A 21,974-nucleotide genomic window follows, 5' to 3' on the forward strand; every position below is an offset into this window, starting at 1 on the left:
CTTAATTTTGGGATATGATCGATGATAAAACTGATTGAAATCTCTTAGCGAACACCTTGATAAGAATCTTTTAGGGGCTTCCAATAAGGCTAATAAGCTGAAAATTTGAAAGGGACTCTGCTCTCTCTCTCTCTCTCTCTCTCTCTCTCTCTCTCTCTTTTGGAATTAGGGCTATGAATGTGGCTCCCATCGCTTTGACTAGGCGGCCCTTGTTTAAAAATTCCAACACAAATTCCACGACTTCCTTCTTGATTGTATCCCAGAAGACTTGGAAAAAGCCATTAACAGAGGTTGTTGCCACCCTTCATCGGATAATAACTTGGAATAAAAGTCAACTATGGCTAAATAGACTTCATCTTTTTCTTTTATCCTTTCTCGATTGACCATAATACTGCTGATATGGTTACTCCTAGCCTGGGTGCTTGCTATACCGTGGAAGAAAGACGTGTTTCTGTCACCTTTTAGCCAAACTGCTCTGGACCTTTTCCTCCACACTATTTCCTCTTCCTTGAGGTATCCGGAACGCTCTATCGATAATATAATGCGTCTATTCAATTCTTCTACTGACAATCCATCCCCTTCTTTGATGTCTAATTGGTTCAGTTCATTCATAATAATGTCTACCTTTTCCATCCTTTTACTGAAAAAGTCATTCTAACCTAATAGTTTCGATTTTAGACGTTGATCTTTTGTGCCAATCTATAGCAAGCCGTACCTGCTAACAAAAAATGCTGCCACCAATTTCTGACCATATCAGCGAAGGAGTCCACTTCCAACCAAGCCAATTCAAACAGGAAGGTTTTGGGGCCCTAACTCTCCTCTTCTACTTGGAGAAGGATGGGATGATGGTTTGAAGATAATCTAAACAAGCCGCATGATGATACCAGTGGAAATCTATAAACCGAGTAAGCAAATAACAGTCAGAATGTCGGCCATTTTGTTTTGACTCATCCATTCCTCAAAAGCCTTTATGCTTCTAGTGACTCTACTACCAGGCGATTTCTCGTAAGTGAATCTTATAACGTTGACGTCTCCTCTGACGCACCAGGGACAATTGAAAGTAATTCAATTTTGCCCAGAATAGGTCTCTTCTGGTTGGGATGCACGAGCCATATACTGCCGAGAACAACCACTTGAACTAGGAGGAAACCTTCCTAAAGATGATCGATACTGAGAAGGATCCGATGTGATGAACTTCCGATTGCCATATATCTTTGTTCCAAGCAACCATTACGCCTCCTGCCGATCCTTCAGGATTCAGAGCTGACCACCCCTTGTTCTTAATTCCCCATATGGATTTGAGAACTCTATTGTCAAAGGCTTCTAGTTTAGTCTCTTGAAGAGCAAGGATCTATATCTTATGTTTTCTACATACCTCTTTCACATGGGTTTGTTTTTCCCGACTCCCCAGCCCTCTTATGTTCCAACAGAGTATCTTCATTTAAATTCGTGTCTTGATCTGCTTCCATTGTGGCTTCCACTGCAAGTGCTGCTTGTTTTGTAATTCATAGAGCATTCGAGATTCATTAGCTCTTGCCACCATTTAGGAAACTTCGGAATGGATTTCTGCAATCGCAATTCCTTCATATTCCTCTTAATTCTTTCTTTTACAAACTTGATGAAATCATGGACATCCTCATCTTCAGCTCCGAACGTCATCCCTACTGACTTGCCCACCCACTCAAGCATATCCCTGTTCCAACCCATCTTTGATTATGACATAGATTCCAAACCTTGACCAAGTTGGATGACGTCCAACAAGAAGGGATTAGATTGGTCACCTTCCATAGTAGGAATCTCAATAGCGGCTTGTAGTGGAGTTACATTAAGAGCATCATCAAAACATTCTGTAAGACCAGTCTTGTCTGATGGAAGAAACGACTCTCCCACCTTGGAGAAAATTTCACGAACCTCCACTGCACTGTCCTTATTAGAGTCAGAGATGCAACCTTCGTCAAATGGTTGGAGTTGCATACGAGAATCAGACAGAGGGGATGGACCTGGGCTGATTACAAAACGCCTCGGAGACAAGAAGGAGCTTGAGTTTTGATTTCCCGAGATGAGGAAAGAAGGAGAGAGCCCCCTTTAAAAGAAAGATTCGAATTGGCTTCAAACGTGTGGTCCTCCTGTGTGTGCATAAAAAAATCATTGAAAGACTTTGCCGAGAATGGCACGATCGCCATATAGCCCTGCGAATTGCTTTCACGTGCTGATTCGATATCATTTGCCAAGTCGAGGCCACTTACCGAGTTGAGGCACACATGTAGATGTGGAGAGGAGGCAAGTGTTAAGAGGATGGAGTTTTCGCCATTACTCGGATGGGACTGAATCAACACCTGTTGGCCATCAGCATTCTTTTGATAAATATCTTCTCCTATTGTTTCCTTTTGCTGCCACATTTACTTCCGACCACAAGCTTCTTTTCCGAACTGCAGTCCAAACCTACCACTTGTAGGAAGAGGCTACATGGTATTAACACCTGGCCACTAATTTTGCTCCAGAGCCAGCATAGCCTACCAAGCCTCCTCCTAAACCTGGATGACAAAAGAGATAGTTGATGAACAAAACCTAAACAACCCTTCGTCTTCCTCATCTCCCTCTTCTAATTGTTTTGGTGCTCTTATGGTACGTCCAGGATCAGTAGCATACACTCTGACTTGATCTCTCGCTTGAATCCAGCTCTTGCTGCCACGACACCACTCCCTCCTCTCCTCCTCCAAACCGTGCTCCTCCGAACAAGAGAAATGGTGTCCTCCATCACCCTTTCCACCATGGTTGACCTTCGAAGAGATGAAACAACCCTCCCTTCTCTTCCACACATCACCCCACCCGCTCGAGATCCCCCCATTGATTTCCTTCATCACCCCCACAATGACTTTCTTCTCCAACCCATAAATCGATCAATTTAGGGTCGGCCCAAATGGCGCTTCTTCAAATACAAATCCTAGCAGCACTGATATCTTCCCCCTTTGCCATAGCCAGATCAATCAAAACAACTTCGCCTAGACAAGCATCGATTGCCTTGAAAACCTCTTGTACCCATAACTCTAAGGGGATTTCCCAAAAAAGAGATATTAAGCCCCTCTCTCCAAAATAAGATATGTCTGCCCATTTTTGGACCTCCAACACTAGTCCTTCGTTGAACAAGGTACCCGCTGTAGTGATTCGGTTTAGGTTCACATCTGCCCACGCAGATATCCATGGCTTCACCTCCCCCAACGGCTTGATGATACTATCGTCTTCCTTGAGCTAACAACATGCTTCCAACCATATCTGGGCTTTCTTTATAGATGCTTTGGGCCTGGGACGACTAGAAGAGAGTGTTGGAACCAACTCCTATTCTTTTTGAAAATTTCAGGATTAATTTTGACCAGTTGATTTCCTTCTTGATTTTTCTTCCAACCCAAACGGAAGAAACGCCATGAATTGTTGACTCCTTTCTGGCTTCTTTTGAACCCTCCAACGGGGATCTCGATTTGCCCTCTACGGCCTCCAAATAGGTTTTGAGACCCAAACCGACTTCCTTTTTCCCCTCTCCACCAGCTCCCTTTCCCTCATTTTGTCCCATGCCTTCTCCTTTCTGTCACCCTCCTTAAACCCCATTGCTACTCTGCTGGATGTTCCCCTTTCATTGTTGCGATCTGATATTTTTTCCACCCTACCTTTCTCCTGATATACATAATCCGTAGACTTTTCCAGACTGAAATGAGCTCTTTGCACCAAAAAAGTTTGCCATGAATTCCTGCAACTGCCCTTGTGAGCTCATTGTCCGATTGCATCCTCATGAAAGTGAAGCCTCGGGCCAGATTGGTCTTCCTATCCTGTGGGATAACGACCTTCATCACTCTACCGTGCCTTCCGAAGATACGATAGAAATGATCTTCCACACAGCCAGCTGGTTACTTCTCCACATAGATCGTCGGGTAATTGTATCGAGGGCGATCTCCAGACCTTGGGCTTCGCCTTTTCATCTTGGCAACTACCATCCATCCTTCATCTTCCCCCGGCTTCAATGGGGTTGTAATTAGAACTCATGATCTTTCCTTTCCCTTTTTCCTCCCATGTCAGCTTCCTTCGATCCTTGCTAAAGCTTGGTACTTCTTGAGGACGAAATCCTTCTGATCTATTCGGCCATTGAATGTAGATCTTCTCTCTTATTTGGAAGTTTCTCGATCTTCGATCCTTCATGCTGAATAGTAAGGTTCTTTTAAGTACTCTCTCAAAGCGTAATTTTTTTTTTCCCCTTTCTTTTCAGAATTAGTAGGTGGAGCCCTGGAGGTTTATGATGCTAGATGCTTTGCACTTTGTACCCATTTAAAACCTTTTTATTTTTCATGTTTTTCTTCTAAATACATAAAGAGTTTCTAATGAAAATTTCATTTTCTTGCCATCTATTGTTTTCTGTGCTGGCTAAAGAATAATAAAAGAAGTTGAAATTTTATTATCCCAGATATTGCAAACTACTTCTAAACTTTTTCTTTTCCTCTCTCTTTTTTACGTTTGAAGTAGAGTATGAAAGGTGATAATAATTTCTTATTTCCATATTGCTTTTTTACCAATTATTTTTGTTGCAACTATTGTTTTTGGGTTACTGGATCTTTTACGGTTAAAACCTTTTCATACAAGGCAATTTGAGGCCCATAATTGAATGAAATAATGAAGACGGAAGAAACAATTGTTGTCCCCTTTAGACAAGAACACTTGTACTCCATATAATGCAAGTGTAATATGCCAATATAACAATTCTCATTACTGCACAATACAATTTTTAATTTTCCTCATATGATATTATTTACACCTAGAAAATAACAATGTTCCCCAATACCCATAATGCCTTTTGCAATTGCTATCAGGGTAATTTGTTCTGATTCATGTTTTCATGCGTACACTTTGATCTATGATAATATTCTCTTTCTTTCTCTCAGTTCTGTTTCTTCACATGGATGAACTCACGGATAGCAAAACGCTGATTGGGAGTTACACGTGCACGGAACGACCTGGTGAATTCCGTTGGCAGCCGGGTTCTCTTACCCAGGTTTGTTTTATTCTTGGGAAGATGATGCATACCTTGAATCTGTGCCTGCATCTGAATCTCTCAGTGGGTATAAACTGCTCATTTCTACGATTTGAACAGGCTCTCATGAACGGATTTTGGGTTGTCTTTGAAGACATAGACAAAGCACCATCTGAAGTACAATCCATCTTATTACCTTTGTTGGAAGGTGCAAGTTCTTATGTAACTAGTCGTGGGGAGGTAATGCTTATTTGTTCATAGTGTAAAATTTGTATACTCAATGATACTACACATATCCTTGTTCCATTTTCTATCATGCATAGGAAACTTAGGGGTTTTAAATCATTATGTGCTTTGTTTTTTCTTTTCCACTCTCCTATGGTGCCTATTTTTAAGAGGATTGCATGTTCACATGCAACATAGGTGGGAGAGAGTTCTGTTAGACTTAATAGTGTGAGAGTCTAATTGCATTGTGTCACCCAAGAGAGATAAACCAAGAAAAAATGGAAAAATGAAGAACATTTGGTATTACTGGCCGCAGATGATTATAAAGTAGAGGGAGGGAAGGTGATTCAGGACAACTAACCACTTGCTCTAAAAGCTCGAACTAATAGAGTGTGGCGAATAAATCCCTTTATCTCATAGCCTAGGCCCCACATCTAATGGGTTAGGTCCTCGGATGAACCCCCCTTGCAGGCCACCCAACTCGAGCCCGGTGTGAAAATGCCACTGCATTAATCACCCTCGGTGAGGAGTCTTGAACCCTAGACCTCCCGCTCTGATCCACTTTGATGTAGGACAACTAACCACCTGCTCTAAAAGCTTGAACTAATAGAGCGTGGCGAATCAATCCCTTTATCTTATACCTAGGCCCCACATCCAATGGGTTAGGTCCTCGGCCAAACTCCCCTCGTGGGCCTCACATCACATGGGTTCCGCCTCACACGAGCCACCCGCCTCACATGGGCTGTCCACCCCGAGTGTGCCCCCGCATCCCACACCCCACCCCACTTGAGAGACCGATGTGAAAATGCCCCTGCATTAGAGGGTGGTGATGGCCTCCTCTTCTCCTTATATTATATTAGGTCTAAACAAAAATCAAAATTGCAAGAATATGGATACAATACAAAATATGTTCCTTTCTGCCATGCTAATAAAGCTAAGCTAATAAAGGATACCTTCAAATAACCAAATATAAATATAGATATTGGGATATCTCTTATTAATTATTAATGGCTAATGATACCCTTATGAGCATAGGTTGGTGATGTTAATTAGGGCAGCACTAAATAAAATCAAAATTACAAGAATACCTTTATGACTTTTTAAGTTCTGTCATAACCACACCTACACTCACTCAACTGACACTTAACATAAGAAATGTATGTGGGCTATTACACGGACCACTCCAAATCATCTTATCATCATCATCCACCAACAAGGTGGGACACCACATAATCACAACCGCCTATCGTGGTCCTTTAATTCTCCCCCTCAAATTGGAACATAGATATCATATATGCCCAGCTTGGTAAATAGAGAATCTAAATGAGTCCTTCCAAGAGCTTCAATGGATATATGCATCAATTGATCTCTCTAGCGGAAATAGAAGAGCTTGAAAAATCCTTCTCAATGGAAGAAATCTAAGCGGCGGCGGACTCTTAGGGCGCGGACAAGGCCTTGGGTCCGGACAGCTTCCCCATTCTCTTTTTCCAAAACTTTTGGGAGATAGTGAATGAAGGCTTGTTCAATTTTCTTGCAGAATTCAGTGAGACAAGTCATCTTTCTTTGGAAATGGGAGACTCTTTCATTGCCATCATTTTAAAGGTGGAGGGAGATGATAACCTTTAGGATTTTAGACCTATAAGCTCAATCAAAAGGCTGTATAAGATATTGGCCAAAATTTTGGCTACTAGGTTTTGGTGGGTGCTCGATGAGGTGATTTCAGAGTATCGAGGGGCCTTTGTGGCGGGTAGGCAAATTTTGTATTACACGCTCATTGCTAGCGAGTGCCTGGATGCCTGCTATAGGGAGCATAAAAAAAGGCATTGTTTGTAAGCTCAATATTGAAAAAGCTTATGATCATGTGGGTTGAGACTTTCTAGACTATATGTTGGGAGGGTGGGGTGCAGGCGTAAGTGGAGGACGTGGATGTAGGAGTGCATTATTTTTGCAAGATTCTTTGCGATCGTCAATGGCTCTCCCCCTTTCTTTCTGTGGTGGTGGTCGAGGTGCCGAGCAGGATCTGGTTTGAGGTCAATCAGTTAGGTTGATTAGAGGATTCAAGGTTGGTAATGTTGGCCTCTAGATTTTGCATCTTTAGTTTGCAGACAATACCATCATGTTTTGTGATGTAGAGGATGAAATGATGGACAACTTAGGGAAATTGGTGAGATGCCTTGAGGTGGTGTTTGGCCTCAAAGTGAATGTTGCCAAGAGTGAAATATTGGGAGTGTGCCCCATGATGTAAGAGGTGGACAAGTTGGCAGGGTCTTTGGATGTAGGGCCAATTCGTTTATGGTGATTGACCTTGACCTTACTCTATTCATTGGTAGACCTATGAAGCACGTGGGATAGAGTCATAGAAAGGGTTGAAAGGAAACTGTGTAGCTGGAGGAGTTGGCGTCAATCCTCTATACTACATTGATAAAGGTTATGTTATCCAATTTACTTCTATGCTACATGTCACTATTTAAGTGCCTGGGGTTTGTGTTGAATTGTTTAGAAAGGCCGAGGAGGAATTTCTTTTGGCAGGGGGTGAAAGAGAAGCAAAAACTTCACTTGCTAAAATGTGATGAGCAAAAACTTCAATGCCCCAACCATCATCAGCTATAACAATGATATCATCCATATGCACCACTAATGCAATGATGCCAAGGTATTCAAAATCAGTTACGTAACGGCTGTAACGGCCGTTACGTAACGGTAACGGTCATAACCGTTATGCGTTACGGGGTCGAAACGGCTGTAACGGCCGTTACAGAAAAACGGGCCGTAACGGTCCAGGAACAGCGTTTTTCAAAAAATAAAAAACAGCTGTAACTGCCGTTATGGCCCGTATCATAACGGTAATGGTGGTGGCCATTACGGCCACTGTTACCGTTACGGAACACCTTGAATAATGCCTGTATGACCGTGCTTCACGAAAACTGAGTGATCAGCTTGACTTCGTTTAATGCCATATTCACATGCCACTTCCAGGCCATAAATTGACTTTTTAATATGAAATACCTTATCATATTCCCCCTGAGAAAATATGTTTTGTGGTTGTTCCATATATACTTCTTCAAGGGAAGAACTGAAATTTGAACTCACTTAACAATGCCTTCAAACGATCGTAGACTAATGATCTTTACCACATATGCACAAATTCTTCCACAGGTTTGGATTAGATATACTGGATTTCACCTGCCCATTGACATTTTCCAGGCACACATATATTCTTCAAATCTGGCTGCTGATGTAGGAAGGACCACTTTGAACCATCATGACTTGGTTTATGAAAAAGTGGATCTCATTCACACACACAAGGAAGAACACAACCCACCAAGTGGTGGTAGAACAATGGATCAAAGAAAAAGAAAGAGGAAATCAACCCCAAAATGTTTTGAGTTTCACGTTTAAGTAGAGAAAGTATAAAAGGAAAGAGACAAGGTTGCTTAGATGAAGAGAGGAACATGAGCACCTGGGATTTTAAAACCACTCTAATACCATTTTCATCAAGAAAAGAAGCGAAAAGAGAGCAACAGGGAAGAAGAATAATGAAGAGAGAAAAAGAGGGCATTGGGTGGTGATGCCGCCCCCTCTTCTTATATTCTATTAGGGCAACACTAAATAAAAGATAAAATTACAAGAATTACCCTTATTATGACTATAAGTTCTTCATAATCACACTACACTCACTCAACCCATGCTTAACACAAGAAACATATGTGGCTATTACATAGACCACACCAAATCATCTTGTCATATCATCCACCAACAAGGTGGGCCACACATAACCATCCATCATGGTCGTTCAACACCCGTATATGGGGATGGTTGTAATTCGTTGGTCCAGAAAAAGGAAACCCATGACATGTTGGCTGAAGTATTTACAGTACTCAAATGTGCTTTATCACTCATTAAGGAATGGGGCTAAGTGATAGAGGTGAAAGGTGGGAATGGATACTACGACTAAATGGTGTTGAGCTGTCTTTCTTAAGAACTTAGTAGGATGAGCATTCTTATGTCTGTTATCTTTCATTTTTGGCACATGACTCAATTATGGTACCTGCTGGGAGGTATTGTTTATTTCCTTGAGTTCAAATGAATTGATCAGTCTATGGGTGTGAATATACACACTACACATATTATACATAAAAAAGTATATGTACGCATTTTTGTTTATACGGTTCATGGAGTAACAATAGAGAAGCCTTGGAGTAACAACATGAAGGGAAAGTAGAGTATCTTCGAACTTCCAACCTTTCTAAAGTTATGCAGCAACCCATGTACTTCTCTTGAAAGTGCATGGTTCCATGCATCTAACTGCTATTATGTGAGATATTTTTTGCCTAGAATCTGTGGATGCGTGGCTTCTTAAAGAGGCTAAGGAATTTTCTCATTGGTTACTCAAGAAGTAGTTAAAGCTTTATCCTGAGTAAAGAAAGCATGAAAGGTTCCTGTCATCATTCTATCATGATACAACACTGTTTTCATTGTGTAGCTTTTTGCCTCATTCTCTGTCATGGAACTATCGATAAAAAAAAAAAGCCTAATGTCTTGGAACTCATCTTTAGCCATTAGCTTTTAGTCTTTGCATTCCCTTACAGACAATATACAGACAGTTCCATGCCAGACTATATCACACACGCAAAAATGTTTTAAATATCGACGATTTTAGCCGATATATCCCATGATATATCTTGTATTCCACCTGCGCGTTACGAAATGCATAGGTAGTGCCGATATATCCCACATGTTCTATCCGGTGAGCATTTTCAATTTCTGATCTTTTTTTTTTTTTTTTTAAAATTATGTTAAATCAGCGTCAAATGATTTCAAATCCATTGGTTCTTCATGTTTTGCATGAAAAATCATGCAGTTGGAGCTTGATTTCGATATCCATTGGTTCTTCATGTTCTACATGTTTTTTTCGAAAATTTCCCTCAACCAGCTCTCAATTGAGACTAATTTTGAAAGGAACCTATTATGTGCACTTCGTTTTTGAGATGTTATGATTTAAACGTGTGTATTAAGGTCTTTTTAAACAATCCCTGAAGTTTCATTGAAAAATTCAACCAATTTTCCAATGTTTCCCAAAAAGTATGATAAATTACCTGATTCAAGTGATATATCCTGCGCGATAACCGATACGTATCTGTATTCCAAGGATGTAATACGTAACGTGATACCGATATTTCAAACACTGCACACACTCACACTCTCATATTTGCATCAATTTACTGAAACCTGCAGTAAGCTGTTGATGAAGAAATACAATTGGTTGATTGCTTGTTAGTCTACTAAATTTTGATTCTGATTGATGCATTTATAAGAATACTGCTGTCCTGCATGCATATTTTGTGTTGACATCGTGAAGTTGGTATGCCATTTCATGCTTCTGCCATTTTCCAGTTGATATGCGGTTCATTTTTCTTTACTTTATTGCTTGATTTTGTTAAAGCAGATGGGGCTTTCACCAAGTGTATCACTTCCAGTACCTAACATTTAGATACATATGATAATTGCTTGTTTTACAGAAGTACCATACTTCATGTAACCAGTTTCTTGATCCAGCATTTCTTCTCCATGGTGCATTGCTACTAGTCATTACTATATTCGTTTGTTCTCAATTACTAGTTTCCCTTAACACTTTCTTCTTTGGCATTACGGCCCAATATTTCCCAATCATTTATGTCTATCCCACAACTTATTATGATCTAGGTTCTGTTATTTGTGCGATTCATTAACTGGTTTAAAGGACGTGTTCACTCCTTTTACTTTTCTTAACTTTCTTTTGTGCTTTTTATATTGATAATTTTTTCTCGGGAAAATCTTGAGAGATGGAACTTTTGTAGGCAATAAGCGTGCCCGAGGGCTTCCGGTTATTTGCTACCGTTTCAACTTCAAAGCATGATTTCTGTCATACTGCAGAAGGTTTGTACGAGCTTTCTTATTTGTTTTTCAAAACGAGAACATTTTTTTTGAGAGGTAACAAAATGGGAGTCTTGTTGCAGTGAGCACTTTGAGCATAGTGTATATTTCTTCAATGGTTTTTTTGAAGGGAATTTTACAAAAAAACTACCTAATTAATATCAAATTTACATTCCGGTACCTTTTTTTGAAAAGGTTTTCAAAAAGCTACCTCATTTATTGAATTGTTATCATTCCACTACCTTCCCTTAATTTTCGTTAGATTTCTTAATGCCCGTTTTAGGTCCGTTGTGAGCAAATGGTGGGCAGCTCAAGTGGACCCCATCATGATGCTTATGTGAAATCCACCTGACCACCAGGTGCGTCACCCCATGTTAGGCCTAGCCGCCTAGGCCCCTAAAATCAGTCCTATCTGTGATTCAGGTGGACCACATAATTGGAAACAATGTACAAGGCAATCCTCGCCCTCCAAATTGTTGCCCTTGGTGTGGCCCACCTGAATCATAGGTGGGCCTGATTTTTAGTCTCCAAATCTAAATTATGGTTGGCATCTAACGGTTGGAGTGGATTTCATATGGTCATCACAGTGGTGCCTGTAAAAATCAAGGGTGAGTGTCTGTCTCCCAACTCTTTCCTTTGGTGTGGCCCACATGAATCACGGGTCAGCCCGATTTTCTGTTTTTGATCCTAAAGTGGGATTACATATTTAACGGTTGGACTGGATCTTACATACACATCACGGTGGCCTCGTCAAAATAAGTGGGTGCCCCTTTTTAAGGTCGTAAATCCAACCAATTGGACCACAGTTTAAGGTCCACCCAGTGGATAAAGTTGAACCTTTTAAGTTCTTGTGAAATCCAATCCTCCTAATAGGTTGGTCCCACCATGAGGATCTCCTGGTGCAAAAAATAATCCTTATCTACTCATCAAATGAGCCACACCGTAGAAAACAATGTAGATCCATTGATAAATAACAAAATACAAGTGTGGTTGACTTGATGAGTGGATTGGGTCGAGGTTTTGCATGAAGTGTTCCCCATGGTAGGTCCAATCTGTTGAATGTGTTAGATGCCCTATGCACTTAATAAGTTAGAAATTATCTGCTCGGTGGACCATAACATGTGTTCCAACCGGTTGGACTTGAGACTTCTTTATATATATATATATATATATATATATATATAAAGAAGTCTCAAGTCCAAATATATATCTATATCTGTTTGTCTAAACAGTTGGGAGACAAACGCGGCCACTTGATTTTTCACAGGGCCCACTGTGATGTGTATGTGAAATCCACTCCGACCATTAGATGTGTAATCCCACTTTAGGCCCATGGCCAAAATATTTGGCAGACATTTGATTCGGGTGGGCCACACCAATGAAAACAATTTATAGAGAGACATCCACCCTTGATTTTACAAAGCCCACTGTGTTGATTATATAAAATCCACTACAACCGTTAGATGCCACATCATTATTTAGGCTTGGGGCCTAAACATGAGGCCTCTCTGTAATTTTGGTGGGCCACACCAAGCGAAATAGTTTCAAGGGAAAGCATTGCCATTTGCACTATTTCCAATCATGTGGTCGACCTGAATCACGGATGTAGCTGAGTTTTGGGCCGTAGGCCTAAAATGGGGTGACAAACTTGGTGGTCGGGGTGGATTTCAGATGAGCATCATGATGGGGCCACTCGAGCCACTAACCTTTGCTGGCATGGCTGACCCATTAAGATAGATGATGGAAGGTAGTGGAATGATAATACTTCAACCAATGAGGTAGGCTTTTGAAAAGCTTTTTGAAAACGGTACTGGAATGTAAATTTGATTTTTATTAGGTAGTTTTTTTGTAAAATTCAATTTTTTACATGTCTATTTTAGCTGTCTATATTCATTTGTCAAACCTCACAAGCACAGCTAAGTAAAATCTTTCTATCGTTCATGCTGAATGCTCTATTATGAATGAGAAGGGCAAGTATCTAGCAGTGGTTTCCACCATAGTTTGCCAACCTGGTGAATTAACCAGGACTTAAATTTTTTTTTTTTTTAAAGGTAACACTACCAGGGATTGAATCTTGTATCACTCACACACACTACAGTCTCCACCAGCTCAGTATGTCACCAACTGGGTGACTAGGTTGAAGATGCATCCACATTGCATCTGACTTGGGTGTGAGTCGTGTGACTCACATGACTCAGGGCTGATTGGTGAGTTGACCCAGGAATTGGGTTAGTCAACTCGGTCTAGTAACGAGGAGGAGGAGGAGGAGGAGGAGGAGGATAGGGAAGAAGGGGAAGCACAAGGAGGAGGAGGAGAAGAAAATGAGGAAGAGGAAGAAGGAAGAGGGTCATTATAAGGAGAAGGAAGAAGGAGAAGAAGAGGAAGGAAATGAAGAAGAGAAGGAAGAAAGGTAGTAAGCAGTGTTTGAGTTATCGGCGAGAAATCGATAATATCGCCGATATTATCGGTGTCGCCAGACCTGCGATACCGAAACCCCAATATTTCGTTTCTCTTCTAGATGTCGCCGATATTTTCGATATTATCGGCGATATTTTCGGATCACTGGCCAAATCAGCCAACTCCCCTATAGATTTCGATAAAATAGGTAAAACAAATGCCGTGTTTTCGGCGACATTAGGCGACGACCCTCTTATTCGGAAAAAAATATAGAAAAAGAAGAAGAGGAAGAAGAAGAAGAAGAAGAAGAAGAAGAAGCTCTCTTACCTTTTTACTCAAGATCTACCTAAGGAGTGGCCTTCGGCTGAATTTGGTTGTCCAATCGTGGTCAACAGCGCCGGATCTTTCACAAGAAAGAAAAACCTAAAATCCTCTTTTTCCTTCGAATGGAATAGCTTTGAAAGGAAACTGGATTCTACCTAGGCTTACGGAGATTTGATTTGGGATTTGAAAAAAAAAATCGGAATTTGGGGAGAGATTTTTGGGAGCTTTAAAATCGCCATGATCGGGGTCGGTTTATCAAAAAAAGGGAAGGGGAATGGGTGGTGTACGCACAGTAGCTGTATAGCTGCTGTAGGTACGTGGCGTGCGCAGACGAGCACTAACGCTCCTCGAGCTCCGAGTTGTACGAACGGTTCAAAGGAGATTAAAGTTACGTGGGCCCCACAGTGATGTATTTATTATATCTACACCGTTCATCTATTTTTAGAGATTATTTTAGGGCATTATCCAGAAAATGAATCATATCCAAAGATCATGTGGACCACACCACAAATAACAGCGGAGATAATGATTTTCACCATTAAACAATTCGTTGGGCCACCATAACGTTCTGTAGGCCCCACCATGATGTATGTATTGTATCTTTACCGTCCATCTATTTTTCGAGACAATTTTAGAGTATGAGATCAAAAATGAGGTATATCCCAATCTCAAGTGGACCACATTACAGGAATAACGTAGACCGTTAAAAACCTTTTGGGACCTATAAAAGTATTGGATCAAGCTACTATTTGATTTTTGCCCTCATCTAGGCCTGTATGACGTAATCATACAGATTGAATATCAAATAAATAGTACAGTGGGCCATAGGAGGATTTTAACGATGGATATCCAATCATTATTGTTTTCATGTGGTGTGATTCATTAGAGATTTGGATCTGACTCATTCTTTATCTCGTACACTAAAATGATATCTTCCAATGGTTGGACGGTGTGGAAATGAAACATAAACCATGGTGGGCCAGATAACAGCTACACGTCACTACGGTGGCAAGTCTTGCCGCTCAACCTGTCGTAGCTAAGCCGCGTCCCTACCGACACGTACTGAGTAAATTATGTGGGGTCCACCATGATTTACATATTTTATCCACTCCGTCCATCCATTTTAACAAATAATTTGAGGGCTTTAGCCCAAAAACCAATTATATCCAAATCTCAAGTGGACCTCACCACGGAAACAGTGTGAATTGAAATTATAATGTCTAAAATTCCATGAGGCCTAAGAAAATCTGGATCAATATATTATTTGTGTTTTTCCTTCATCTATGTCTTTGTGACTTTATGGACAAGTTAGATGACAAATAAACATCACTGTAGCCCCTACCAAGGTTTCAACTGTGAAAATCATTATTACCAATGTTTCATGTGGTGTGGTCCACTTGAGCTTTGGACATACTTCAAATTTCGAAACAACTATTAAAATGAGCTGAAAAAATGGATGGCCAGCGTGGATAACCCACGCACATTCATAGTGAGCCACAGTACTATTCTCAACGGCCACGAGATCTGAACAATGATTGCGAGTCACCTTGTCATTCTATGTAGGGATGAAATGTGGCCATAAATGTGTATTTTTTAAAATGCATTTACTTTTGCATGTCTTAATTATTATAAGCTTACATTTGTATTACATAAACTCATTTTGGTTATTATTTGAGTGATTTCTTACGACAACGTGTGCTTTTTGACCCCCATTAAATGGAAACTTCTTATTTAATGCATTCTTTTTATAATTTTTTCATTCCTAAATATGTAAATATATGTATTTAAATATGTCATGAAGTTTCACTGAAAAATTCCACCATTTTCTCCATGTTTTCCCCTTTTTCCCTGCATTTCCAGTTATCGGCGATATTATCGGCGATAACGATATTATATCTTTTTCTCTGTCCAGCGAAACTTGTAGCGATACCGACAACTCGAACACTGGTAGTAAGAACTAAGAAGATGAAGAAGAAGATAATATATAATATAAAATAAATTTATTTACCACCTGGTCCATTGGTTGAGTCCTGAGTTGACGCAGCCCAGTGATAGTCCAAGTCTGTGTCTGCATCCATGTTTGTGAACTATGGTTTCCACAATCCCCAAATGCAATCACATGAAGGGAGAGGACACTTTGAGGATTTTAGGGATGAAAATTTCAGCCAGTAAAAAGAGAGTCCAAAAATTTCACTAAAAACAAAGCACACATCTACATACCTTGTGGGGTCTTCTCCCGAAGTCCTGTAAGTCAATACTTTACTTCTTTCCTCATTGGAAAGTTTAGACTCCTCCAGACTCCTTTGGTTAAAGTGTGTTTTCTATGCCTTTTTAAAAATTTCTAACTAGGGAGCAGATAATTAAAGAAAAGTATAATTTAAACAACCATCAGTTTTCCATGATTATATGGGATCTCATCTATCAGAAACATGACGATTATGGATAGATACGAGTTTATTCGGGGGAAGCTGGTTTGGAAGATCGCATTTAGAAGAAATTTTGGAGATGAAGAAATAATAGAGATTTGGACCTTTTGTGTAGCTTGGTTTAGTCTTTATGTCAAAAATTGAATATGATGAAAAGTTCTAGAAATGGATGACAGCGGGTGGCCACTCAGAGAAGCCGTTCTTTACAGTCTCTATGGAAAATTCTCCTCCTTTTTCTGAATGGGTCTAGAAAATGCTTGCTCCTAGAGTGGCCGCATTTAATTTGGCAGTGGTTAAAGATAAATCCTTACGCTTGACCACATTAAGGTACGGGTCTAGTCTTCCTAACTGTTCTATCATCACGTGTGAAGCGAACGAGGAATCAGTTCACCCCCCTTCTTATTCATTGACCATTCACATATTTGCTGGGGTGCAGACTCTTTAACTTGGTTGGAGGTGTGTGGCCAGTCAGGGAGAAGCTTGGGGAAATCTTCGGAAGTTGGGGTAAAGGTCTATTCAAATCTAAAGGTAAAATGTTTTGGCAGCTGCCCCACTTGCGTTGTGTTTGGAAATTTGGAACAAAAGGGAATAGGAACATTTTCAAGAATGAGTTCAATGCTGTTCTGAAGATGTTCTTAGAAGATCACAGAAAGCACTGTTACATTTGCTCTTAATTCCAAGACCTTCAGAGGTATTTCAGCATTTGACTTGTGCAGGGAGTGGGAGGGTTGTACCCATGAGTTTTTTTTTTTTTTTTAAAAAAAAAATGAAAAATAGGGATGCAAGTATATTCAAAGTCTATTCATATAAATTATTGGCTGTTTGACTGAACTGATGCAAGTATATTCAAAGTCTATTCATATAATTTATAAATTTAAGAGGACATGTATGGAAACACAAGCAATACATTCAAAAGCAAAAGAAGAATCACTAGATCAGGTTACATACATCTTTGATTTTGTGTTTGGACACAGATTGCAACTGATTTGCGAGAAATTGGGAAATTTCAAAACTTTTCAATTTTTTGCAACTCGGTCCATCTCCCCCAAATCTCAAAATCGAAGCTCCAAATCCATCATGAAGAATCATGGATTTGTAACCATTTGACACTGATTTAACATGATTCACCAAAAAGAAAAAAAAAAGGAAAAGAAAAAAACAGGTCGAAAATTGAAAATGCTTACCGGATCGAACAGGTGGGATATATCGGCACTACCTGTGCGTTTCGTATTGCACAGGTGGGATGCAAGTTATATTATGGGATATATCAGCCAAATTCGTTGATATTGAAAACATTGGTTGTAATCACATTTCTATTCACAGATTTATGCTTTTAAGTCTTAATTAGAGGATGTTTTCTGGGTGGCAGGCAGGATTTCCCTTGGTGTTCTATGGAGAAAAGTGATGGTTGGGAACCCTAGTCCTAAGGACTTGATACATATAATAAACGCATGGTATCCAAGTTTGGGGCCCCTTGCTGAGAATCTAGTAGGTATGGATGCCATTATTGTCATTGTACTTTTTGCCTTTTTATTTTTTATTTTTTAAGTTTTCAATGCAACTTTGATGAAACGACACTTGCATACTTCTCTTGCTATTATACCCTTTTTTTCTTTTTTGTCTTTGCACAACATTGATTGAAACATAATGTTTTTCAGGTACCTTTGAAAAAGTTAACTCTTTTGCTTCTTTCCAGCTGGGAGGATTTCAGGGTCACGGGTCTGCTTCAGTTAGTGTGTTTAGCAGGTTCACATTGAGGTAGTATAAACCCTTCAAGTGGCCTGTATCCTTTGAAGTTTGAACTTGTTTGCAGATGTTTCTGACTTCATGTATTATGACATGTTATCGGTAGGGATCTTCTGAAATGGTGCAAGAGAATTGCAGGTTTAGGGTTTAGCTTTTCTGGGATTGCTTTGTCAGCTTCTGAGTGTAGAAGCATTTATCAAGAGGTCTACATATGATTTGCTTCTTCTTACTGCTCCTGCCTTTTGTTTTTCTCCAGTGTTAAATCTTGTATGACTGACACCTATCTTTTTACTTGTAACTGTTTACTTATATGTAAGTTCGTGTCTTCAGGCTGTTGACATTTTTGCAGCTTCCTCAGCTTCTTCTATCAGCAGATTGTCTATAATGAAAGAAATTGCGAAGATGTTGTGTGTTCCAACATCAGAAGCAGAAACATTATACCCTCCAAATAAGCCTACAATACAGGTATTTTCTTTTCTGCAATGATGACATCTTTTGTTTTTTCAATTGATTGTATTTAGCAGTTTCTTCGTTTGTTCTTCTTAATTGTAGAACTTGCTGTCAGAGTTTCTAGTTGGACGAATTACCCTCCCCTGCACTTCAGCATCGGTATGTGTATGCATTTAAAATTAGGTTCTATTGGTATCTGTCATATTTTTACTTTTCTTGAGATCTTTGCAGCAGCTCCGTCCACAAAAGCGAGTTTTCGTAGATATACGTAGTTCACTGTACATTCTTGAGAGGATAGCATGCTCCGTCAAGTATAATGAACCTGTACTGTTGGTTGGTGAAACTGGTACTGGAAAGACTACATTTGTACAGAATCTAGCTAGCAGGCTTGGACAGCCACTTACCGTTTTGGTATGGTGTGAAAGTGGTTTGAATAATTTGTTAATGTTGTATTGTGTACATGAAGTGGTGGTGCAGTGAGTCACAATTCAATGTCTGTTTATAATGCAGAATATGAGCCAGCAAAGTGATGTTGCTGATCTGTTAGGTGGATATAAGCCTACTGATGCACGGATGATTTGCTTCCCTCTTCATAAAGAGTTCAAGGACCTGTTCTGCAAGACTTTTTCTAGCAAGGTGCATCATTTTCGAAGGAATTCATACCCTTCACTGTTTATGTCTGGTTGCTGCTTTCCATTGAACCGTCACTATTACTCAACTTGCCTGAACTAATTTTACCATGGCATGTTAAATTTCAGGACAATGATGAGTTTCTTCGTCGTCTTGAAACTTATGCAATGAAAAAGAATTGGAAGAAGCTGTTACTTGCATTTCAAAAAAGTGTTGATGTTGTCCGGAAACAAGCCTGTGAACCAGGAGGATTTGGTGCAAAGCGAAAGAGACCTCTCGGTGAAGAAGTTATCCAGGGCTGGGAGTCTTTCTATGTGAGACTTGATGCGGCCCGTAATCAGATTGGTGACTCTGCTTGCATGTCGTTTGCTTTTGTTGAAGGTGCTTTCGTAACTGCACTAAGAAATGGTCAATGGATTTTGCTTGATGAAGTGAACTTGGCTCCCCCAGAGACATTGCAGAGAATTGTTGGTGTCCTAGAAGGAGATAGAGGTACACTCTGCTTGGCTGAAAGAGGTGATGTTGATTATATAGCTCGTCATCCTCGTTTTCGTATATTTGCATGCATGAATCCTGCAACAGATGCTGGAAAGCGGGATTTGCCATATTCCTTGAGGAGCAGATTTACTGAATACTTTGTTGATGATGTATTGGATAAAGAAGAGTTGATTCTCTTTATTGGTCGATTTGTGGAGGGTGTAAATAGAGATACATTGGAAAGAATTGTAGACTTCTATTTAAAAGCCAAGAAGGAATCTGAGGAGAAGCTGCAGGATGGGGCTAATCAGAAGCCTCAGTTCAGTTTAAGGTCTCTTGCTCGTGCACTAGAATATACCATGAAGGCAAGACATAAATTTGGATTTCAAAGAGCCCTTTATGATGGCTTCTGTATGTTTTTTCTTACTTCATTGGATCGTCCCAGTGCCAAATGCATGAATGATACGATATTAAGACATTTGTTAGGAGGAAATATGCCTCCTGAGATTTCCTTTGATGGGTATTTTACGGTGAAAGAAAAATCTGAGGATGTCCCCGAATGTGATTCTTTCTTAGAGAATTATGTTCTGACAAAAAGCATCAAAGAACATCTGAGAAACCTTGCACGTGCAGTTTTTATCAAAAGGTATCCTGTTCTTTTACAGGGTCCGACATCTAGTGGGAAAACTAGCCTGGTTCAGTATCTTGCTGCAATCACTGGCCATGAATTTGTTCGTATCAATAATCATGAACACACTGATCTGCAGGAATATTTAGGTTCTTACATCACTGATTCTTTTGGGAAACTTGTATTTCATGAAGGTGTATTGGTTAAGGCTGTTCGCAATGGATACTGGATAGTTTTGGATGAGCTTAATCTGGCACCGTCAGATGTGTTAGAAGCCTTAAATCGATTATTAGATGACAACAGAGAACTTTTTCTGCCAGAACTTCAGGAAACACTGACTGCACACCCAGATTTTATGCTTTTCGCCACTCAGAATCCACCTTCACTCTATGGTGGGCGCAAAATGCTTTCTCGAGCTTTCCGCAACCGCTTTTTGGAGATCCATGTTGATGAGATTCCAGAAGATGAATTAAGTACAATTTTGGAGCAGAGATGTAAAATCCCCAAAAGCTATGCTATGAAAATGGTTGATGTTATGAAAGATTTGCAATTGCATAGGCAGAGCAGCAAAGTTTTTGCTGGAAAACATGGTTTCATAACCCCGCGAGATTTATTCCGTTGGGCTGACCGTTTCCGTGTCTTTGGGAATTCATATGAAGATTTGGCAAAGGATGGCTATTTTCTACTGGCTGAAAGGTTGAGAGATGAAAGTGAGAAGAATGTTGTTCAAGAAGTATTGGAGAAACGTCTCCGTGTTAAGCTTAACACTGAAGATTTGTACAAACAGGTCCTTTCGAATTTTCTATTGATATCTATATGCATTATGTGTTGTTTTTTCCTCTCTTTTTCCCCTTTTCAGCATTGATCTAGTTTTTCTGTATAACATTAATGCAACTGGTTAGTTACAACTATTTTTATTTCTCACTCGCTGTTCTGATTTTGGATTACATCGGATGCTGTTGTGTCTGTGGTATATTTAGGAATAACGCGCATATTGTCCGATCACCATAGAAACTGACAATGCATGATAATTACGTTGTGAATGTTTTTTTCAAGCTAATGACCACAAACTTATGTTCTATAGGTATCATTGAGAATATTAAGTTTTATCCATGTTGAGTTTGGCTACATTTTTCATTACTTGTACTGACTAATGTATGAGGTATCGATACATTGCTCCCACATCATGTTCATCAAAATGCCCACTAATGGTTATATGGTCAGCAAAGAACCTTTAACAGAACAGTAGAACTTGTCTGAAGGTGGTTGAAACTTTATTATCTCAAATTTAAGCTCCTGAATTCCATGTGTATTTTTAGTGAAACTATCCATGCAGTCAAGATTCTAATAGCCAAGCCACAGCCCTTAAAAAAAAAAACTTTTCTTACCCGGCCATCATGTAGAAATATGTTCTTAAAATATGTCATTTGCAAGTAAAAACTTCATGCCTCCTTTAAGATGAGAGGATCCCTTGATATGATGTTAATCACCCAATCAAAACATGAATACACATTTTTTTTTCTTTGGTAATGCATACACTAGATTTTCCACTCCCGTATGCTAAAGAACTGGATTTCTGATACATGTAAACTTCACTTTAATGAATTGGGTTTTGGCATCTGTTAGGGGTGCATTACCCACATTCTTGTATTTCAGTGGTTGTATATGTTGTCTCTGCCATTGTGCAATTTCAGCTTTCTGTACATGCTGGATCAGCATATAAATGATGCTCTATTCATTGTCC

At 39.8% G+C, this 21,974-nt stretch overlaps 1 protein-coding gene across 4 annotated transcripts in view; it reads left to right on the forward strand.

Moving 5' to 3' along the window:
- LOC131225561 (midasin) overlaps positions 1-21,974 on the forward strand; it is a 135,122-nt gene that overhangs the window by 16,750 nt on the left and 96,398 nt on the right. For 3 of the 4 annotated variants that reach the window (XM_058221106.1, XM_058221108.1, XM_058221109.1), the window contains exons 7-17: positions 4,926-5,035; positions 5,135-5,254; positions 11,077-11,155; positions 17,669-17,791; positions 17,958-18,057; positions 18,152-18,248; positions 18,376-18,510; positions 18,598-18,654; positions 18,727-18,906; positions 19,006-19,131; positions 19,254-21,017. In XM_058221106.1, coding sequence (XP_058077089.1) covers positions 4,926-5,035; positions 5,135-5,254; positions 11,077-11,155; positions 17,669-17,791; positions 17,958-18,057; positions 18,152-18,248; positions 18,376-18,510; positions 18,598-18,654; positions 18,727-18,906; positions 19,006-19,131; positions 19,254-21,017 — 2,891 coding nt within the window. The remainder of the gene's footprint in view (positions 1-4,925; positions 5,036-5,134; positions 5,255-11,076; positions 11,156-17,668; positions 17,792-17,957; positions 18,058-18,151; positions 18,249-18,375; positions 18,511-18,597; positions 18,655-18,726; positions 18,907-19,005; positions 19,132-19,253; positions 21,018-21,974) is intronic. The other variant, XM_058221107.1, reaches the window with a different exon arrangement.

Source organism: Magnolia sinica, chromosome 14, assembly GCF_029962835.1.
Source record: "Magnolia sinica isolate HGM2019 chromosome 14, MsV1, whole genome shotgun sequence".
Lineage (NCBI taxonomy): Eukaryota > Viridiplantae > Streptophyta > Magnoliopsida > Magnoliales > Magnoliaceae > Magnolia > Magnolia sinica.